This window comes from Myodes glareolus, chromosome 23, assembly GCF_982192425.1.
Source record: "Myodes glareolus chromosome 23, mMyoGla1.1, whole genome shotgun sequence".
Classification (NCBI taxonomy): Eukaryota; Metazoa; Chordata; class Mammalia; order Rodentia; family Cricetidae; genus Myodes; species Myodes glareolus.
The window spans coordinates 17,751,842-17,772,113 of record NC_142048.1 but is presented as its reverse complement, the minus strand read 5'-3'; the positions used below and the strand labels follow the sequence as shown (position 1 = coordinate 17,772,113).

General features: G+C 43.8%; 1 protein-coding gene across 13 annotated transcripts; it reads right to left on the bottom strand.

Moving 5' to 3' along the window:
* Positions 1-497: 497 nt before the first annotated feature.
* LOC125414007 (uncharacterized) lies at positions 498-19,610 on the bottom strand. Of its 13 annotated transcripts, XR_015736251.1 has the most exons (8): positions 19,170-19,372; positions 18,635-18,739; positions 16,984-17,105; positions 12,929-13,046; positions 8,000-8,065; positions 5,231-5,327; positions 2,850-3,073; positions 498-1,055 (listed from the first exon to the last, which is right to left on the bottom strand). XR_015736251.1 is itself a non-coding variant. In XM_085680318.2 (3 exons), exons 1-3 carry the CDS (start codon positions 18,443-18,445, stop codon positions 11,516-11,518), a joined length of 462 nt encoding a protein of 153 aa, XP_085536444.2. In that variant the 5' UTR covers positions 18,446-18,525; the 3' UTR covers positions 10,405-11,515. The 13 variants fall into 13 exon arrangements, 1 of the variants encoding a protein (XP_085536444.2); XR_015736247.1 differs by lacking the exon at positions 16,984-17,105 and having other exon boundaries at positions 18,635-18,839; positions 19,170-19,368; XR_015736248.1 differs by lacking the exon at positions 16,984-17,105 and having other exon boundaries at positions 18,635-18,811; positions 19,170-19,368.
* Between the last annotated feature and the right edge of the window lie 662 nt (positions 19,611-20,272).

Sequence of the window (20,272 nt, the reverse complement as noted above, 5' to 3'; positions counted from 1 at the left end):
TACCGTACCTCTGAGTGGTAGCACAGGCCTTCCAGATTGGTATGACCCTGGAGGCAGCAACGTCTGGACATGGACATCAACATGATCTCGGATGGTGGTCCAGACCATGGGCATCTGTATGTCCCTCGGCAGTAATGAGCCATGAGCATCAACACAGACCCCAGAGATGGCCCTCAGTGGACATCACACCACCCCACGTGGCAGCATAGACCATTCACATGAGCCTGTTCCTCACCGCTGTCGTATCTCAGTTCTGTGTCTCTCCACACACATGAACTACTCTGCTTCTCCGTCTCCCATTTCTCCACCGTGTACCTGTTCATCATAGTGGTGTCCACCCACCCAGGCCACAGGGTATGAAACTTATTCTTGCCCTTAAGTATTTTTTAAAAATAAATGAGCTAGGGAGGTAGGGGAGGGGAACAAATATGGTCAAAATATATTGTAAAAAGTCCTCAAAAAATAAATAAAAATATTTTAAAAATTGAAACGTTACATCCAAGCTACTACTCAGAATTTATTACTAATAAACATAAGAAGCAAACTTCCTTACATGCACAACTTGTACAAAATGCTGTTGGTGTGATTTCAGTACAAGAAGACTTCTGATATTGCTAATTTTTCACTGCTGTTGACCTCATCTGTATTATGTTGAATCTCCGCATTTCCACTTTGCCTGCTCTTCCATCACTCCCTAAGTGGTCTGGATTACCTAGCAGTGCCTCTGCAGATGCCTGGACTTGTGCATTCGGGTCACCGTCGACGGCTGGCTGGACCGGGAACAGGAGCATCTTAAAACAAAACAGCTGCATTCCAGGTGCTAAAGTCTCAGGTGCAATCTGATAGCAGTTATTAAACTCCTTTGAGCTTGTCCTGACTTTGATGATTTCCCTCTTCCTCTTCTTTCTCTAACTCCGACTTGATCTCGTAAAATCTCTCCGGTGTTTGTTTGGTTTTGTGCTAATGTTTTAGTTGTATTATTAATTTCAGGATTGTGGCCGGTTTCAGTCTTTTGCAGGGACTTTTCCCCCTTTGTCTTTTCTTATCTGGAGAAACTGTGAAGGGAGGGGAAAGTCCTGCTGAATTCTCCTCAGTGGACGTGGAAGAAGCAATGTCCCTAGAAGGGACCTAATTCAAAGGCCTTGCTCTCCAAAGCACTTCTGGGTAAATACCTACAGTGACCTTTACATATTGGAATGGTTTCTACACACTCTGTATTAGCAAGCTCCTTTCCCACCACTCTCTCCCCACTGCCCACCATGGGAGTGAAAACGCTTCCTTTCTACACTCACAAATGCATCCCTGAGTAACATCCATGGGTCACTGTTTTGGGAGAATGAGAGCTTGAATGCACTGTCGAAATGAATTTTTTTCATCTGAAGAGCTTACAGACAAGGCAATCCAATAGGAAGAAACACAGTCTCTTGGAAACCTGTTGCTTTCTGAAGAGGAAACAAAGGAGGAGTAAATCTGGGGAACAGAAGAAGTGGAAAGGGGAGCTGGGAGGAGTGAAGGGAGGGGATACTGTGGTTGGGATGTATTGTATGAAAGAATATTCTATTTTCAATTTGTTTTCAGAAAAGGAAGAACAGACTTTGTCTCAAGATTAAGATGCGAGTTTAAGGAGCAGTTAAGATGCAGCTCAGTTGGCAGAGTACTTGCTGACGCATGAAGAAGCCCTTCTTTCCATCAGCAATGTGTAAAAGGAAATGCAGTGGCCGGACAGTAATTCCAGCACCCAGAAAGTAGAGGAAGGAAGATCTAAACTCACAGTCATTCTTAGCTACCTAGTGAGTTCAAAGCCAGCGAAAGGGTTGGAAATGTAACTCAGTAGTGGAGCATTGCTTAGAAAGCTCAAGAGCCAAGATTTGATCCCCAAAACCAAAGAAGAAACAAAGAAAAAGAACAAAATGAAAATAAAATAGGATATAGTATACATTAGGCCAACTGAAGCAGTTTTAGAACCTTCTATGTCCTCCTACTGGGGAAATTATTTAAATGAAATGCTCTCTAAATTGGCCTAGCAAGGTGGTGGCACAAGTCTGTAATCACAGGACTCAGGAGGCAGTGGCAAGCAGCTCTCTGTGAGTTCAAGGCCAGCCTGGTCTACAAAGGGAGTTTCAGGACAGCCAAGGCTTTATAGAGACCCTGTCTCAAAAACAAAAAGAGAAAAGAAAAGAAAAAAGGAGAAAAAAGAGAGACCCTCTAAATTAATATATCTTTATTCTACCACTGTGTTGAATGTAATCATTTCTAATAAGCTGTCGCTTAAAGATTATCCACAGTGCTAAAATGAAGCTGAACTAACAGTCACCCAAGTCACAGGCACTTTTTCCAGCTCCCAATGGCCACCTGGGATTCATCTCAGTTCTCTGATTCTGTTTCAACTCAGCTGCTCAAAGATACTATTGCTGTCAGCAGGCCTTCTGATTTATTTAATCCTTCCCCAAAGCAGGTTCTGAAATTCTCACACTTTAACCCCTACTTGTTAAGCCAGCAGCTCCCTGCTTGGGTAGGTGTCTGCAGAGGGTTCCGTGGCACCACAGTAGCCTGGAGAAAGGAGGCCACCCTTTGGCCCTACTGTGGTTCTCATCCCCTCCACACAACCATCAATGAAGTCTTCAGCGTGCTTCCCACTGCTCCGTTCTGAGCATCGGAACAGGCAGGCACACTGTCTGCGAATTAGTTGGAACTCAATATATGCTTCGCCTTCACATCTGAACAATGTTCTTGTCTTGCTCGTTTAATCAGCGCTGAGAACACCTGTTCCAACTCACCATGGCCCACTGCTGCAATACCAACACCAGGAGGCTGAGGCAGAAGGATGGCAAGAAAAGGAAAACACTTACAGGATTTTTTAAAAGACAGTTTTAATACATTGTGTGCGCGGCTGGATAGGTGCCTGCAGCGGGTGCCACAGCGCACATGCGACCGTCTGAGGACAACCTTTCTGGAATTAGTTTTCTTTGTGTCATGTAGGCTCCAGGGACCATCAACCTCGGCAGCAAGCGCTCTCCCACCAGATCAGTGCACCATGGGAACATGGATCCAAAATAGAATAAAAGAAGGAAATCTAATAAGTCAGAAATAGATAAGAATAACAAAAACCATTTAGAAATAGATTTTGACAGTAGCGTCTAATGCAATCTAGTTTCGTCTTCTAATGTCTATAGCTCAATCGGCTAATCGATTTTAAGTTCTATGCAAAGCAGAAGTCCTGTCACAGAGGGAGCATCTTGTCTTTCCCTGAGTCTTGATTATTCCATACCATAATAAATATCAGAGAGAAATAAAATCAGAAGAGTTTGACAAATGATCTAAGACTCTTTCTTAAGAATATAAATCTTGGTGCTGGGGAGATGGCTCAGCGGTTAAGAGCACTGGTGGTTCTTCCAGAGGTCCTCAGTTAATTCCCAGCAACCACATAGGACTTCACAACCACCTGTAATAAGATCTGGTGCCAACTTCTGGCCTACATGAAGGCAGAACCTTGCATACATATTAGATAAATAAATCTTTTAAAAATGGAAATCTTAAGATTTATTCACAATCCCATCTCTCCCCTAGTGTGGGTTCAGTTCTAGAAAGTATGGAATTGACCTCCTAGAATATCCACTGACCTTTTACTGGCTTTTTGTGGTCATTTTAAGTTCTTGTACAGTGGTAAAGGAAACAATAGCGATCCTTTTCTCCTTTACTGAGTTTCTCCAGCGCTGTCTTACGATATCACAGCTAGGATACTGAAACTTAGACAGGTAAGTACGCGCTGTGTCCTTTGTGATGAGGACCCTTTCTTTGTTCTTCTGCAGCCACACTTTCTTCCCTTTTGCCTCCACTGTTCTTCGACGCTTGGTAACACTAATCTTTCAGCCATTTCTCAATTTTTGTTATTTCAATATTACTACATAAATATGTGCAGGGGAGATGAATCAGTGGTTAAAATGTGTGACTCACAAGAATGAGGAGTCAGATCCCCAGAACCTCCATTTATGAATGATCCCTAGACCAAACTGGCTAGCAAGCCTAGCCACATCCAATAGCTCTGAGTTTGACTAAGAGACTCTGACACAAAGAATATTGTAGAATAACAACCAACCATGATTTCTGACATCAACCTTGGACCCCTATATACAAGTGCACAACAACATACATTAACTTAGATATCCATGCCACACTCAAAAGAAAATGGAGAAAGAAAGAAGAATGTTAAGTGGAACTTGGGGGTTGACTTTTTTTTTTACCCAGTCTAATTCTCTAAATATTCAGGCTTTGTGCATATCAATGATTTGCCACCTCTAATTGTTAAGTTTTATTCCATGGTATATGACCCCATCGTGACTGATAGTTACTTAAATGTCAGTAGAATGGCTAATAGTTTATTTGCCCACTGAAGGACATCTGGGTTGTTTCCAGTTGCTGACTATTGAGAATAAAGCTGCTATAAACATTCTGAGTGAGCTTAAGTATTTATTTATCTGGGATAAATGCTCAGAAGCACAATGTGCGTCCTGTAGTTGTCCATGTTTAGTTTTTTTAGAAACCACCGAACTAAACTATCTTCCAGAAGATATCATAACTTTAATCTCCACTAGTATTGTATGAGTATAGTATTGTATAGTATTGCAATCCAGATTCTTTTCATATTTGCTAGTGCTCAGTTTTATTGTGGCTAATTTTTAGCCAAATCTAGAAATAGAATTTGGGACAAAAATTTGCAAGAAGGGTTTAATATTAAATTTGCGATGTTCTGTTAACAGCACTTAGACATGCATTTTAATGTCAGTTCCCTTTATTTCAAACTCCACAAGCTAATAACAATGTATTTGGGAAAGTTACTCAACAACTCTGAACCTCAATTTCTTTATATGTGAAACATGTCAAGAACTATGTTAAAAGAATAATCATGTAAAGAATGGAGGATATAATATGCACTCAACAAGTATGAATTCCTTTTCTTCACAGTTTGAGTTTGTGTTGTTTTGGCTTTGTCCTAGAGATTGAGCCCAGAGTCTCATGCACGCTCAACAAAGGCTACACCATTGATCTAACACTCTTCCATATTTGAACAGATGTGCGTTCTTTTAATTCATTCCCAGGATCTCTAGGAATCACCGCTTCCCTACAGTTTTATTGCTATTTCTCCCTTCAGCTCAGGTGTTATTTTAAAAATTAACAACACAAAGTAGAATGAAATTATTTTCAAACTTTTTAACTCAGATTGTCTACTTACCGACTGTATGGACTCGGGTGATTGCTTGTTATCTCAGTCAACACTAACAATGGCTCGTCTCCAACTCTGTCTTTGGAATAAATAAAATCTGACCTGCCTTAGAAAGTGAGAGATGGAGAGGGCAATGAGAAATTTGTGGATAATTTGTAAACATAAAAAGAATGGTACTACAATGTGGAAATAGAAAAAGGCAAGAAAAAGGAATTATATCCAGTGTACCTAAAGGTCTTGCTCATTTTGCCAGAGAATTTCAAGTTAGAGAAATGACAGGAAACATAATGACTGCTGACTATAGCATAATAGCGAACAAAGAAAGAAATACCATAACTATATTAGATATTCCACTTACATTTGCTTTACTGTCAAAAAATTAGAAATTATACACTACTATTAAATATAACCATTGCCACTAACATCCTCAGTGGGTCCTGTGTCAGCAGATGCTCTAGGCACATAAGGTCTCACTTGAAAAGAAATGACCCCAAGATGGGCTACCAGTGGCTTTTTAAGAGCAGAGAGTGGGGTTTGTTACCATCCATCTGCCTTCATTATGTAGAAGGAGATTATATAATCCAAACCTTCATCATGAACAAAGGGCTTGAAGGATTCCTTCAGTGATCCTCCCGAGTAACACCATGCAAAGAACTTGGGCAGAAACCATCTACAAAGGATGGCAGAAGACTGTCACCTCCCACTTAAGAGCTAAAGTCAGCCACAGAACAAGGCAGCAGCTCACCATGTCAGTCTAACCATGTATTTTTAAACAGACAAGACTGAAATTTACGCTAAAATACTTGTCTATTACCTGATTCTTCTCTATCTTAGCCCCTGTTTATTTTTTCCTTTTTTGGGGGCGGGGGGGTGGAGACAGAGTTTCTCTGTAGTTTTGGAGCCTGTCCTGGAACTAGCTCTTGTTGACCAGGCTGTCCTTGAACTCACAGAGATCCATCTGCCTCTGCCTCCCGAGTGCTGGGATTAAAGGCATGTGCCACCACTGTCTGGCTCCTGTTTATTCTGCATGGGTTTATTATATATACTATATATTCATAAAATAGTTTAGTTAATTTTCAAAAGACTATGCATAAAATTTATTATTGCAAAGATTTGAGATTAAATAAATAAATAAATAAGAAAACCATTCACTGGAGTGTTTTATTTCCCTAATGTGTTATTTTCCCCAGTTAGATCTTTATGTTAGGCACCAATAGAGCATTATAGCACTGCTGAAGATAACACAAGGGTAGCTTTCATAGGACCATCTCCCCGTATCGTCTCTTTCTTGTTTGAGACTACATCATCAGTCATATAGGCTGGCCTTGAACTCATGTAGACCCTCTGGACTCAGTTTTATGAGTTGCTAGGATCGTAAGCATGCTCCATTACACCCAGTTGCTATGTCTTTCTTGAACCTCTGAAGACACCAGAAACTTTCTTTCCTTCTCTCAGCTTGGGGACTGGCAACCACAGCAGGCCCCTCACAGAGAGTCTGTGAGGTTTGCAAACAACCCGCATCCTCATGCTCTGACTGTCAAGCCACCCATTGTAGAGTCAGGCTGAGGAAAATGGCTGACGTTTATGAAGTACTTATCATATATACACTAGACCTCCAAAGAACCTCATCCGTGTAGTCTCACTAATGTTCCTCACATAATGACTGAAATTCTTATCTATGTTTTACAGATGGACCCACTGAGGCAGACAAGGGCTACCTGAGTTTTCCAAGGCCACACAGTTGATGGCTGTTCTCAGGGTTCACACTATCCATGATAACCTGTTCCCTGGACCCCGCTGTTTCTCATAGTGCTCTACAGCACTGTGCTTGGCATGTCTAACAAATCCTCTCCAGGAATCGCTGAGATTTGTCTTTGAGCAACAACATGAATGTTTTAAGACAGGTTGCAGCCCAATTGTGATTTTGTTTCTCTCTGGGATCAAAATAATTGTCAGAATACATCACTGACCTTGACCTAAATATCAAAAGTAAATAGTAATCATATTTTCATGAATTAGTCTCACAAACAGATTTTGGGGGGATAATAGCAACTCATCAATTCTTGAAACAAATGCGTTAAGTCCCTTCTAACACTAAGCGGAGCAAAGATAACAACATAAGAAAGTGTATACAGCTTCTTATTTCTTCCACAATTTAAATTTCTACCCTCTAATATAATGAGAAAGAGACAGCATGTGACTCAGTTACTTCCAAGTATCAGAGTTATTGATGGGGGAAAAAAAGACAGGAGAGCTGAGCAAACTTGTCAATCGTGAGTTGTCAGTTCAGCTAAATTGGTGCCTTGTGATAGTAAGATGTCTAAGCAAAGAAAAGCCCAGTGAGTTGGAACATCCATCCCTTCCTCATTCTGGAACTTTCTATTTAAAATACAAGTAGAAGTGTGGGGTTAGGAAAAGAATTGAAAATATCTGATGTCTGTAGAGAAGCGCTTCTGAGGAAAGGTTCCTACCATAATTATATGTTCTTAGTTGTGCAAATGAAGGACTCCTTAGATGCCCCCATGGTAAATACCAAAGTCGTGATTTTAAATGCAGTATAATTCACAAAGCCCAATCAACACCAGACAGACTTAAATGCTGCTTTGTTACAGTGACTGTTTTCAGCTTTGATGCCCCTCACAGCTATCTTTGCAAGTAGAAGTGGCGTTAGAAAAATGTTCAATATCTAAAATGAAAAAAAAATCAACAGTAAAGCAACTAAGCAATTCAGTAGTCCAAGATGATGCATAAATTTTGTAATAAAGCAAAAATACTTACTTGATTAGATTCTGTAATTTGATTAATGACATCATCTTGACTTGAATAACACAAGATGCATAGAACCTAACAATGTTCGAGAAAGTAGAAAGAATTACCAGGAATGTAAGAAGACAGCTTCCTTATTTATTTGTCCCTGATTAATAACAATTAAACTGCCGGCTTTTTCCAGATAAAACTTTGTCACATTTTGCTCAGCAATTAGGAATTTATAGAAATCTTCTCACAGATATATTTTTAATCAGTACTTTATAACATGTAACATACCGTGTATTGGGCTAGAAAGGATGGTGGTAGCCTACTTTAAAGGTCTATATTTCAACATAACGTGTAAAACCACAGGAAGCTAGCATTTGCATATATACAAGAATTTACGTGTATTTTCTTGATTGGATTTCTTCATCCACGGGGAGTGGACAATTTTAAAAACCACTGAATTGAAGAGAACAGTAATCTTGGATTTAGCTTCTCAGCCTCCTGTTTATGAACAAAAACAGATCTCATTCTAGCAAAATCTCTTTTTCATGCCTTACTTTTCTGTATCCTCGGTCTTGTCTGTTCTGCACCGCATTAAGCCGTCACTTCAAAACTGTAGCTGAGAAAGCACTTGCTTATTTTTTCTGATTTCACATTTAACAGAATTTTTGTTTTTAGATGGATCACAAGATATCTCTTGGTAGGGGGGAGATGTTATGGTAGCTTCAGCAAAGGGTGAGCAGCCTGTCCAGTGTACTGTCTGTCTGTCACTCAGCAGGAAGGAAGAATCCTGTTACCTACAAAAGTATTAGGAACGTGCTCCTAGCTGAAAGCATTTGCCCAATTCCAATTGTTCGAAAGTCGAAAATACTAAGAAAGATACTGTTCCAGGAGCTACTGTTTAAAACAATGCAATCCCTGTTCAGAGTGAAATCTCGGTATTTAGAAATCTGAGTTAGTTTTTAAAAGAATAACTGTGTATCCAAAAAGGAATTCCAAAGAAGCATTCTTTATGCCAAACACGTGTTTCCAATTTTAATAGCATTGGCTTACCTAATATGTAGACCCTAATAATTGTGCCTTACATGTTGATAGTTTTGAATATTATTTTTGGTTTAGTTTGCAAAAAGATTGCTGAACAATAATGTAGAAATGCAGTATCTGTCAGTATCAAATTGCTGTGGTTTATTGGAATTGCAAAATACTGTGGTTTAAAAAAAAAAGTTCTGTTGAAAACTAATAATTGAAAACTGCCCTGATTTTAAAAGAAATTAATATAGCCATATCCTTATAGGATAATGTCAAATAGAAAGAAATCATGTTCCCATACAATCGTGTTTGTTGGCATTTATATGAGAATAATAATGCCTTACAGCTATTTTCATAGTTGTTCACTTAAAGTGGGGTTAACTTCAACATCTTCATAATTATCTGAGATGACCCAATTGAAAGTGGTATGGTAAAAACATGTTCATGGTTACAACACTCTCACCATCTTAATACCAAACAGATTAACACACATGAAAGTAATAGTATAATTTGGACATGGGGTAATATGCCAGACCGATTCTGATAGTGAAAAGAGAATTCTTATAAAATGGCACTCTTTCCAACTACTGCTTCCTATTCCTTGGGATATTAAAGCGATCAGCTGCCTGGTTAGTGATACAGGAAACGTGCATGGGTACATGTGCCTCTGAGGATTCAGATGCAGCAATTCTTCCATTTTTCTACTCCGGAATTTATGAAGGCATCAGTCCTAAGATTTGCTTTAGTTAAAACTGAGAGCTACAGTAGAAGATAAACTCTAACTGGGATCATAAACTAAAAATGGGGAAAAGTGTTTTTAACTGTGGGGAGAAAAAGATTAGTTATTGACCATAGTGACCATGAATTTAGTTTATGATCAACAAACAAAAACAGACTGCACCTTACACGTTTTTAAATAGCATAGTTCATGTCAGTATGGACTCCAGAGTGTCAGACAAGAATTCTCTTCCTCAGCTTCCCCTACTGTGAAAGCCGAATGGAAGAAAAATAGCCATCTGTTTGCAAAGTGACATGAAGCCACAGCTCCTCCAGTCACGCCCATCTTTCTTGCATCCACAGAAAAAGTAAACTGTATCCAAGACCGTACTATTTAATAATCCTTGTTGCACGTGATAAACACCAGAATGGAGCGTGAAATCTCGGATGCAGGTGTCTCCCCATCAGAGATGGAAGTACTACCTGACAGCGCCTTCCAGTTCCAGCCGGCCTCGAAAAGGGGGGGGGGGGGGAGTGCAGAGACTTAAATCATGTTGTTTCCACTTATGCAGGGAGAATCCATAAAAAGAGATTTATTATTGTATTTTCTGTTTGAAATGTAATATTTGCTATTTTTTTCCTCCAAAAGTGCTCCTCAGTATAGGACAGAGTAAATATTACAATTTCGTTAAACAGCAGCCAAGATTTAATTGTCTGTGAAATACAAGGCTTAGGAACTGACTTAACTACTGTTCTGCTGACACAAACGAGGCTCCCAGCACCGAAGGAAAGGCTACCACAGAAAGAAAGAAAAGTGAGCTAGCCGCCCCCAACCACACGTGTGGGAAAGCCTGTCCTAGGACAGGGGTTTGGTTCTTTCAGCAGATTTAAAGTAACTATGTACAAAAAGTCAAGCAGGAGCAGCTATGGCGAAGACAACATGCTAACAGTTTACCAGCAAGGAAGCAGGGAGAACTCCAGAACCACTAACCCGTACTGTAGAAAAGTTAGGAGAGAAGGGAAGAGAAACTGGGGACAGAAAGGAAGCTGAAGACACAGCCCTGGCTTCGATGTGTGGATTTTACGTTTTATTATTGTCGCATATACTTCGGTGGCTCCACCAGGAACCTGGAAAGTCACGGTCTACCCACACTCTCACGGTCTACCCACACTCTGCGCGCCCTTTGCACAGGGGTCTAGGCTAGGGCTCCGCCAAGCCCTAGCTGGGTCACCCCTGTCCAAGCCGCCCCCGCCTCTCCCAGTAGTGACTCCCGGGTCGCTTCCTCCAGCCGCTCGGGGTGCAGAGAAGTCAGCGGACCGCAGCGAATTTGTCCCGGTGGCACCAGAGGCACAAGCCCAAGCCCGTAATTGCAAAGCAAACAAGGTTGAAATGTTGGATTCGCCTCCATCGTGACAAGATCTACGCTTTTGCCGCCAATTTGTTTGTGCAGCTCTATTTCAGGGCACTTGATTGAGGAAATGTTGAAAATAGCGGTGAGGGTTTCCCTAATGAGACCGGGTTGGGGGGAGGTAGGGGGAGCGGTGGCCTTCCCTCGGCACCAGGGGCTCTGGGGTGAGCCAGAGAGGCAGCGCGGTTAACCCCTTCCTGCCCGCATCGGGCGAAAAGTTCTCGGAGACGCCTGGGGAAAGATGAGGGCCCACGGTTCCCAGCAGTGACCTCTCCTAACCTGAACGTGGCGAATTGGTCTCCTCCTACCCTCCCCAGAAAGGGGCTTTGAGATCGACCGAGAATTTGACTAGAATGGATGGGGAGAGTGGGAGAGAACCCAGGACTCAGTTCAGGCAAGTACGCCTGTACCCCAGGAGGTCTATAAGCCGGTAGTACCCCCACCCCACCCCACCCCCGCCGCCGCAGGTTCCCCTGCCCCGGGGCTGCAGCAGGTCCTCGAGGACAGCAGCGATCTCCCAGAAGACCAGGTTTTGTGCTGCTGGAGGCCGACGAGGCAGGATGCAGCGAGTCGAGTAGGCAGACCAGACGCCCTGAGTTAGGCCGCACCGGAAGGGCGCACTTGGCCCGCTGACGCCCAAGGCTGTCGCGCTGGATTTGGGGGGCGGCTAGATCCAGAGGGAAATTTAAAATAAAAATAAATAAATAAAAATTAGAAAAAAAATTAAAATAAACGAAGAGGAGGGAGAAAATAGGCGAATAATTATTGAGAGCAGCCTGGTATCAAGCAACACTCTCCAGGGCGCCTTGCTCTTTTTAATCTTGCTCACAACCCCCAGGCCTGTTTCGTTCCCACCACTGTTTCAATGAAGAGAGAAACTAAGGTACTAACCGAGGTGGTGGAGTGTTAAGGCCACCTTGGCTACCTCCAACTCTTTGGAGTTTGGGGTACTTGGAATGGGTACCAGAGAAGCCAAGCCAAGTTGGTCGTGCAGCCTGCCTGCAGGCCAGACTGATCTAGAAGACACTTTTCCCAGTGCCTGCAAAGGCTTGAGGTTGGAGGTCTTGTTCCTTCATAAATGGCTTCCAAGTCGCTTACCAGCTCTAATAGCCTTCAACGTAGAATAAAACAACCTGATTGCAATTAGAACGTCCGGGTTTCTCTAAGTTGCCTGCCCACCAGTTGTTGAGGCATCTTTTTGTGCAAAACATTAAATGCGTTTTGTTTTGTTTCGTTTTTAAACAGGATAGGAGAACAGCAAGGGTGTTGCTCAGAGAACAGCAGGGGTGTATGTGCTGCCCCACCAGAAAGGAGTTCAGAGAATGGGGCTTGACTTGGGCGCAGAAAGAAAATCTGTAATCAGAAGGCCTCCCGCTTTGTGGAAGAACTCTGGAAGGACTGAGGGGCAACGGTCAAGTGTGGTTTCTTCGCTAACTTGGGAAGGTGGGCCTTTTGTCAAGGAGGTTGGCAAGTCAAAAGGTGCCAGACCCACATTTGGCAACAATGTTGAGCGGCTGTCCACCGCCAGCATCCTTCTCTCACTGTCCTTGTAACTCGGAGAATGTCAGGCTGAGCTAGTCCTGAGCCCAAATCCCAACCTGGTTTAAGATTGAAAGCCGGGTTGGAATTTGGTAGTTTGGGAAGTTGGTAGTCTTTGCCCAGCTTAGTAGCCTCTCTCAAAGGGAACTGTGAAGGACAGATACAGTAAGATGACACTAGGGGCGCTCTCACCAGACAACCTGACTGCCTGAGCCCTTGAATGTTTGCTCTTTTCCCTGGGGTCTAATCCGAGATGTACCTTGGCCAATCTGAAGTTTCTTTCTGAAGTCACACTCTTCTGTAGATGGCAAGAGAAAAACCCCAGGAGGTGCAGAAGGCTGGTTTCGTTGTTCTTGCTCGAGAATGCACTGTGCCTTCTGTCAAAAAAAAAAAAAAAAAGCACCAGTCACAACGGGTTTCCTGAAGTATCCAAATGCATTCTCAATGGAATTCTGCTTTTCCTGGATGCAAATAACTGCCTCGTTTGAAGTTGGATGCTTTGCAAGAAAAATGCAGTTCCACTTTTTCATTCCTCGAGTTTAGGGCCTGTGCGGACTTAAATGGGCACTCATACAAGTATTAAAAAGAAAACCATTCTCTTTTGGAAAAAAAATGGAACAAAGTAGCGCTTCTCCAATCAGAGCGCAGATACATAATCGGTAACAACAAATTTGCCTCCTAGTGCTGCGCATTTCCAGCAAGCATCCTGACTTCTCTGTTTATATTATGACTTTGCTGCCTGCAATCATTTTTATTTTAATTTTCTGTCACTTTAACAGAAACCAGACCCTTTCCTTTTAATGTTTTGTACACAGCATGTTCATTTTGATAAGATGTTCTTTCCTATCCTCTCTTGGTTTGCCTTTCCTTGTTTAGAGTTCTATATCAGAAGTTTCTAATATTTCTGCCTCTTTTTTTTTAAGAATTTGTCCCTGTCTTGCTTTATTTGTTTGTGTGAAATTTAGTTTGAAAGGAGATCAGAGAGAGCAGTAGGGGTTTGTAATAAGAGAATGACCAAATGACCTAAAGGCTGATTATCTATCATTAACTGGAGACTCGGTGTACCCAAATTACCAGGAAGACCTCAGTCTGCCGGATCCTTACCCGGCCAGAAAGGCAACCGTGGAATGCACACACTGAAAAAGACCCATGACATTGCAAGTGAGGACATTGCTTAAACATAGTTTTCTTGAAGGAATTCTTCAAAACTCAGCTCCAGCTGAAGGAATAAATCACTAAGTCATAATATGTCATGTACAGGTAAAAATCGGCACTCAAATACTAACTTTCGAGTTTTTTTGCAACTACCTTTCTCGCATTGTTTCATTAGAACCAAAATTGCAGGTAATTGTCTAAGCGCCAGAGAATATTGAGAAATCAAGACAAGCTGCTTTTGATCTGCTCAACCCCAGGCTTGTAAAAATCGAAGTTTGCCATTAATATTGACAATAAAAGTGTTTCTTTTTGTTAACCTGAAACCTAACCATCCTGGCTCAAGTCCCTTCCTTGTCTATAAGCACAGACTGCAGAAGAATGCAGAAAGAGCTTGTAAGGAACTGTCCGAGCTCAAGCAATCCGTCTCTGTGCTTCTGCAAGTGAAGCCACATTGTGGAGACTTCCCTGAAGTGACTCCAATATGGCCTTTAGGGCTGGGAAGAAACCGGACTCAAGTAAGAAGTAAATTCTCCAGCTCCACAGATGATGCATCAGAAGCCCCACGTGTTAAGCAGCCATTTCATTTCTGTTTTATTCTGGACCCCAGACTGGATGGCGTGCTAGCTTAAATTCGTCGCTGGCGAGTTCAGAGAGGGGGAAACCAAAATCGCATTCACATTTTCATCGGAATTCTAAATGGTTTCTTTACAGCTCAGAAAAAAAAAAGAATTATTTTTATCTTTCATTTTTATTTTATTATGTTGTTGTTTGATTGTGTTTCTTTCTTTATTTGTTAAGTGCTGGGAGTGTAAACCAGGGTCTACCTCTCAAATATTTATCCAGCCTCGAAATATATCTATGTGTATGCAGTTCTTAAAGTATGTTGTATAAATCCTGAGGGATGTATTGTCTTGTAACACTTTTATTCTAAGACCAGGATTTTACTACAAAGCAGGAAAGGTCAGATTTATCATACTTCTTGAGACTACTATAATAACAACTCATATGTTAAGTATAATATTATTATATGCAATACTATCTTTTGCAATGCCTGTTCACAGCACGTTTTATGTTGCCTTTAGTCTGAATGAGTTATTTTTAATTTACGGATACCTGTCAAAGTACCAAATCCTTCTTCATCAATGAGAGCTCTCCACAGCAGCAATCATCTCGTTAATGCAAAAATGCAGTCATGGGTTATTGAAGAAAATGGAAGATCTACTCCCGGTCATAATGGATAGTAGGATTTTTCCATAGAGAATTTAAGGATAAACTAGTACCTCATTCTTCCATGAGTCTCGGGTTCAGTGACAAGGGCAAGTAATATATAAGCCCCAACACTTCTGGGGAGGAGGTTAAGTTATGGAAGAAGAAAGAAGGGGGAAGGGGAGGTGGAAGGAGAAGAAAAATAAGGGAGAAATGTCTAGGCACTTGGCAAGTCCTGGCTTTACTGTTTGCTAGCCACACGTGAACTAAAGAATTCATTTTTTAAATTCAACCTCTCCATAGTCATCCCTGCCTTTGAACCAGCCCCTCCCTCCTCCATCTGTAACAGATCTGTTTTGAATGGAGAACTAAGAGGAAGAGGGTCTACTCTCCAAATGCCCCACCCTCCCCCAAAATCCAAGAAGAAATTGTTCAGAAGAAAGGAAAGCCACATAAGAGTCAAGGGCACCTTCTCCTGCCCTTTGCTTTTTTGAAGCAGACGTAAAAGTTCAATCGCTAGGATTCCTACTTTGTGGCTGCCTACTTTGAAACATTGTTGCCATGCCTGTAGACAACCACCACAAAAGGAAAAGACAAAAGCCCTATCAGAGGGCGACCTTTGCTGCCACTCAGCTGGGAGGCCTTGTTCTGGACGTCCTAAAACATGGAGGAACAAAGTGGCTAACATCTAATGTGACACAGTGCCCCCCAGTAGAGAAAAGGCCTGCAGAGCGATTAGAGTGTATAAGAAACTGTGTCTTTGGAGCAGGTGAGGCAGAGTTGTGAGGCAGAGTTTATCAGGATTCCTTTTCCTGACACCTTCTGGACTTGGAACTCCTTTGGGGATCTTAGGATGTTCTGGAGTTCACCGTGTTAGAGATATTTAAAGGGATGTTCACGATCAATTCTCGGCTCCTTTAGTTAGGAAAGGAAGGTAAGAAGAGGTCTGAAAGATGATGAAGGGAATTGAACCATAATTCCTGTAAATATAAAATGTGTGTTTATGACCTTCTGGCCTGGTTCTTCTCAGACCCAGTTTATTTTGAGTATTCCTGAGCAAAGCACAAGATACAAAACTGTCCTTGCCTTTGAAATAATAAATACCTCGAAAAGATCTGAATTCCCCCCAAAAAGAGACTGAAGTTTAAAAAAATATTTGCTTAAACAAAGCTTAAAAGAAATATCTCACAGGGGCAAAATGCTTGCGGGGGGGGGGTCCCCCAGCCTTTTTCTTGCTCTTTGATTTCTTTTTCAGAGAAAGAAGATGCTAGTAAAAGAAAGGAGACAAGTGACAGAGGTGCAAAATAAATGTTTGAAACCAGCCTTGCTTGTTTGGCTGAAAGAAGATGCACCGTGCAACACTGTGGATACACTATCAGCGGCAGAGAAGTCCACACGGAATCTCCAACACTACCCTGAACCTGGGCTGCCTTCATGTGATGGTGTGTAGACCCAGGACCGCTGAGCCCTGGGTCTCCCAGGAGACAGATGACCCTCTGTAAGGTTCCTCCAGGCACCCAGAATGGCCCACGGCCAGCATCATCGCAGTTGCTTGGTCTTTGGGGATTTTAAAGGTGTACCCTAAGGAAGTAGTTCTCCAGAGGCCTTAATGGTACAGCCCAAGAATGAGGGAGTTGACATCTAAGCTGGCAACTCTACACTTGCCTTCTCAGCCCACCTTCTTCCTGATCACCAGTGCCAATCTCTCCACCACATCACTCTTAGTTATCTCAGGACCACCCTTGCATGGGGGTAGGCCACATAAAATGGGGACAAATTTAAAACAGCATCTTAGCTTGGTAGTTTGCAAAGCACCAAGCTAACCCCGCATCCTAAGCTTCCTGAGTAAAACGGGTCCAAAGATACTAAAATGAAAAGGTGAACAAACCTATTAAGGACACCACTCGGTTAGAGCCAGCCAGCTACTACATGGGAGAAACCACCAAAACTTACCCATTTGTGCCCTCTCTCCAGCTACCTCCAGACTGCCTTTCTGAAGCTCTAGTCTCTGCATTAGGGTTTCTGAGATACACGAAGCTTCAACCCCCTGGTTTGTAGCTTAGCCGATAATGGTGCTGTCAGTGCAGAAAGATGGTCAGATTAGCCTCTTTTACGGCCCCTTTTCTGCCCCCTTGCTATCCACTTCTTTTATCACTTGTGAGGATGCTATCTGGACCCATGCTTTTTGTTGTTATTGGTTTCAATTTAAAAAGCATGAAAGGGGGCTAAAAGTAGCAAGTTCTGGTCCCTAGATTCCAGGGCCACTGGGAGCCAGACAGCTTATCCATCCTTAGCCCTATCTTCCTCTGGATTCTTTTTCTATCTCCCAAGGCCCTAAAAGTCGATTTTCTAAGGCAGCCAAGAAATTCACTTGCTTAATTTTTTCTTTTATCTGTTGCTGGCCACGGTACATTCATCTTAATTGGTCTACCTGCTCCCAAGGCCTACATGTTTTTATAAACAGACTTTTTTTTTTTTGAAGTGTATCAAATGTCAGAGGACTGAACTCCCAGTATTTACTGGTTCAGGGTACCCTCCCGGTGAAAATGGAAACAGAATCCTCCACCATACTGCCTCTGTTCTTTCCTTGAAGAAATGGTTCTCTTGAAAACTCTCACCATACCCCAACTACAGATCCACCCGAGTTGGGTCATTATTTTTATCCTGCTACCAAATGCAATCCTCTGGGTTCACCAGCAAGACTGGTTCCAGCTATTTCCCAACCAGAATTTGTTCTCTGTCTTAGGACCCTCAACTGGGAACTGAAAGGAAAACTGTCCCGATGGACAGAAGATAGGCCCCAGTCTTTGAGTTTCCCCCTTCTCCACCACCTAGCTCCATATGTCTATATTTTTAAAACTCTCAGTGAGACTACCACAATGCAGTTGCCAGCAAGGTCTCAGGCGGGAGACCATGGGAGCAACCAGTTGGGCCCCCTCCAATTCCTGTTGACCTGGCCTTCCAGACAGAACCATAGCCAGCCAGGGGCACGGAAAGGACTACCCATGCGGAATCCTTAGCCTGGGTTCTCTTTGATGTCTGGAGCCAGACTGCCCCTGCCTCCAAAGAAGATGCCCAAGGTGGAGTCACTGGTGTGCCCTCTGCCTGCCTACTTAGTTCTCAAGGCCAGCCCTAAACTTGATCGAAATTACAGCCTACGGGCATCTGCTGCACACCCCGCTGCACACCGACCTCCAGCGTGCGAGTGAGCAGAAGGAATCTTCACACACTGTTGGCCTCTCCAGGCATCTGCGGCCAAGGCCACAGGGTGATTTCAGCTTCTTCCACTGGCCGCCTCCACCCACCCGTGCTGCTAGGGGTCTGCCTGGGTGCCCCGCGGCCGGCTCACTTACAAGTAGAGATCCATTTTCCGTTCTAATGCGTTCAAGATCGCCAAGGCAAGCAGTCTAAACATCCACGAGCCTTCCTCCCTGCCTGCCTCTTAAACAGCCATTTAATGGCTCCCCTCCGATAACTAAACCTGGTTTCCACAGATGCCCGCTTTTATGGGGGAGGCAGGAATGCAGAGATATATTTATATGTTTGTTCATAAAAACCAGAAAATAAGCTCCGAACACGCTGTAAAAACTATTCAGTTACTTACCAAACAGGCTAGTTAAAACAGCGGAACACGGGTACTCGCCACACCACAGATCCGAGAAATCGAGGTGCCCCACTTTGAAAGCCTCCAAAGTCTGTCTTGGGGTTGCTGCACCAGAAGAATATGCAAATGAGAGCATCTACAAACCGAAGTCCCATCCACCATCTCTGCAAGTTGTCACTAGAACCCGAGTCATCCAAATCAGTTCCTAAGCAAAAGAGCCACTGAATTTTTTCCAACGTCTGCGGGGTCAAAAGAGCGCTGGGTACCAGTCCGGTCAAAGAGAGTCGGCTGCACCCAACTGCACCTTAATGGGGATCCGTACCGCCGCCACCAGACTCTTGTCGCCACCACACGCCCCCCCCCCTTCTCCGGCTCGGCACGAAACTACAGGAAGCTGCCTGCTCGGTTTTGTGCCTCAGTTACCTTCCTCCCACTTCCCCCCAAAAAAAAATACTTGACAAAAGCATTATCTGCTTTCTTTCTTCCCTTCACCCCAACCCTTGTAACCAGAAAAGAAAGTGAAATGATACTGTACCTGGTTTGAGATTCTTCAATATTGGGGGGGGGGGTTGTATTTTAATAGTGAAGCATCTGTTAAACACTTGAATTAACGTATGGCTGATAAAAAGTTTTTTTAACCCTGCACCCCCCCCGTTTTAATTATCTTATAGTTATGAGTGGACAGCCAATCCTAGAAGAGGACCTCAGCAATTAGCAACGTGAACATCAAAAAGTTTTATTGCGGAGTGCGCGAGGCGCCGCCCCCGCCGCCCCGGGATTGGCGTGAGGAGCCTCTGACGACATATATTAACCCGAGCGGCCCTAAAGATGTAGCTGTACATGGAGATCTTGCTGGGAAAATCGGCTTCCTCCCCTCATCGAGTCCAGCCCAGAAGAACCGCCGCCGCCACCCGGGAGCTCCTACGGCCACTGTGCACACCCCTCCGAGAGCCCAGTCGCCGCTTCTCAGCTCCAAGGCGCCTTCAGGGGCCCCAAATTCCTGTCGCGAGAGGAGAGGATCTTAGAAAATGGATGCGCTGAGACCTCTCTGCAAAGCCTCCGAGAGAGCCTGAGAGGAGCGAGAACAGACACGTTACTCGCAGCTTTTAAAAACAAATCACACTCAAGGACCAAAACAACCAAAAATTTTATTAAAACAATAAGCGCCCAAGAACCCAGAACGGGCTGGTGGGGGAGGGGAAGGGGCGGGAAGGGGAGGGTCGCACCGAGGTAACTCCACGCTGAGCAGCGACCCCGCAGCCTCCCGGCACAGCCGGGCCGGCTCCTCCAGTCCCGGTTTGGACTCTTCCCCGGATTCCAGGTCAGCTTCGGAGTCAGGAGTTCCGTGCCCCGGCAACTGCGGGACAGCCTCGCGGGAGCCGGCAGGCACTTTTGCATGAGCACCGGAGCGCTCTGCCTAGACGCTGCAGCCGGGAAAGCGGGAGCCGGCGCGCGGGCTGTAGAGCCGGGCAGGCAGCGGCGGCGGCCAGGGGCGCACCGTGCCGGGACCAGCTCGCCGCGCCCCATGGGGAGCCGGCGGCCGCGGCGCAGCTGAGGCGGGCCCGGCGGGCCAGGCGCGGGCCCCGGGCTGCAGCGGCCCCCTCTGCGGCTGCCGGGCCGGCCCGGGAGCCCGGGGGT

Bases quoted from the DNA above. Each gene is read 5' to 3' on its own strand.
- LOC125414007 (XM_085680318.2), bottom strand. From the start codon at position 18,445: ATGTTTAGACTGCTTGCCTTGGCGATCTTGAACGCATTAGAACGGAAA. The intron at 13,047-18,383 runs GTAAGTGAGCCG...TTTTTTTGACAG, and splicing joins CGGAAAATGGATCTCTACTT to AAGGCACAGTGCATTCTCGA. The intron at 11,798-12,928 runs GTACATCTCGGA...CTCTGGATCTAG, and splicing joins GAAACTTCAGATTGGCCAAG to CCGCCCCCCAAATCCAGCGC.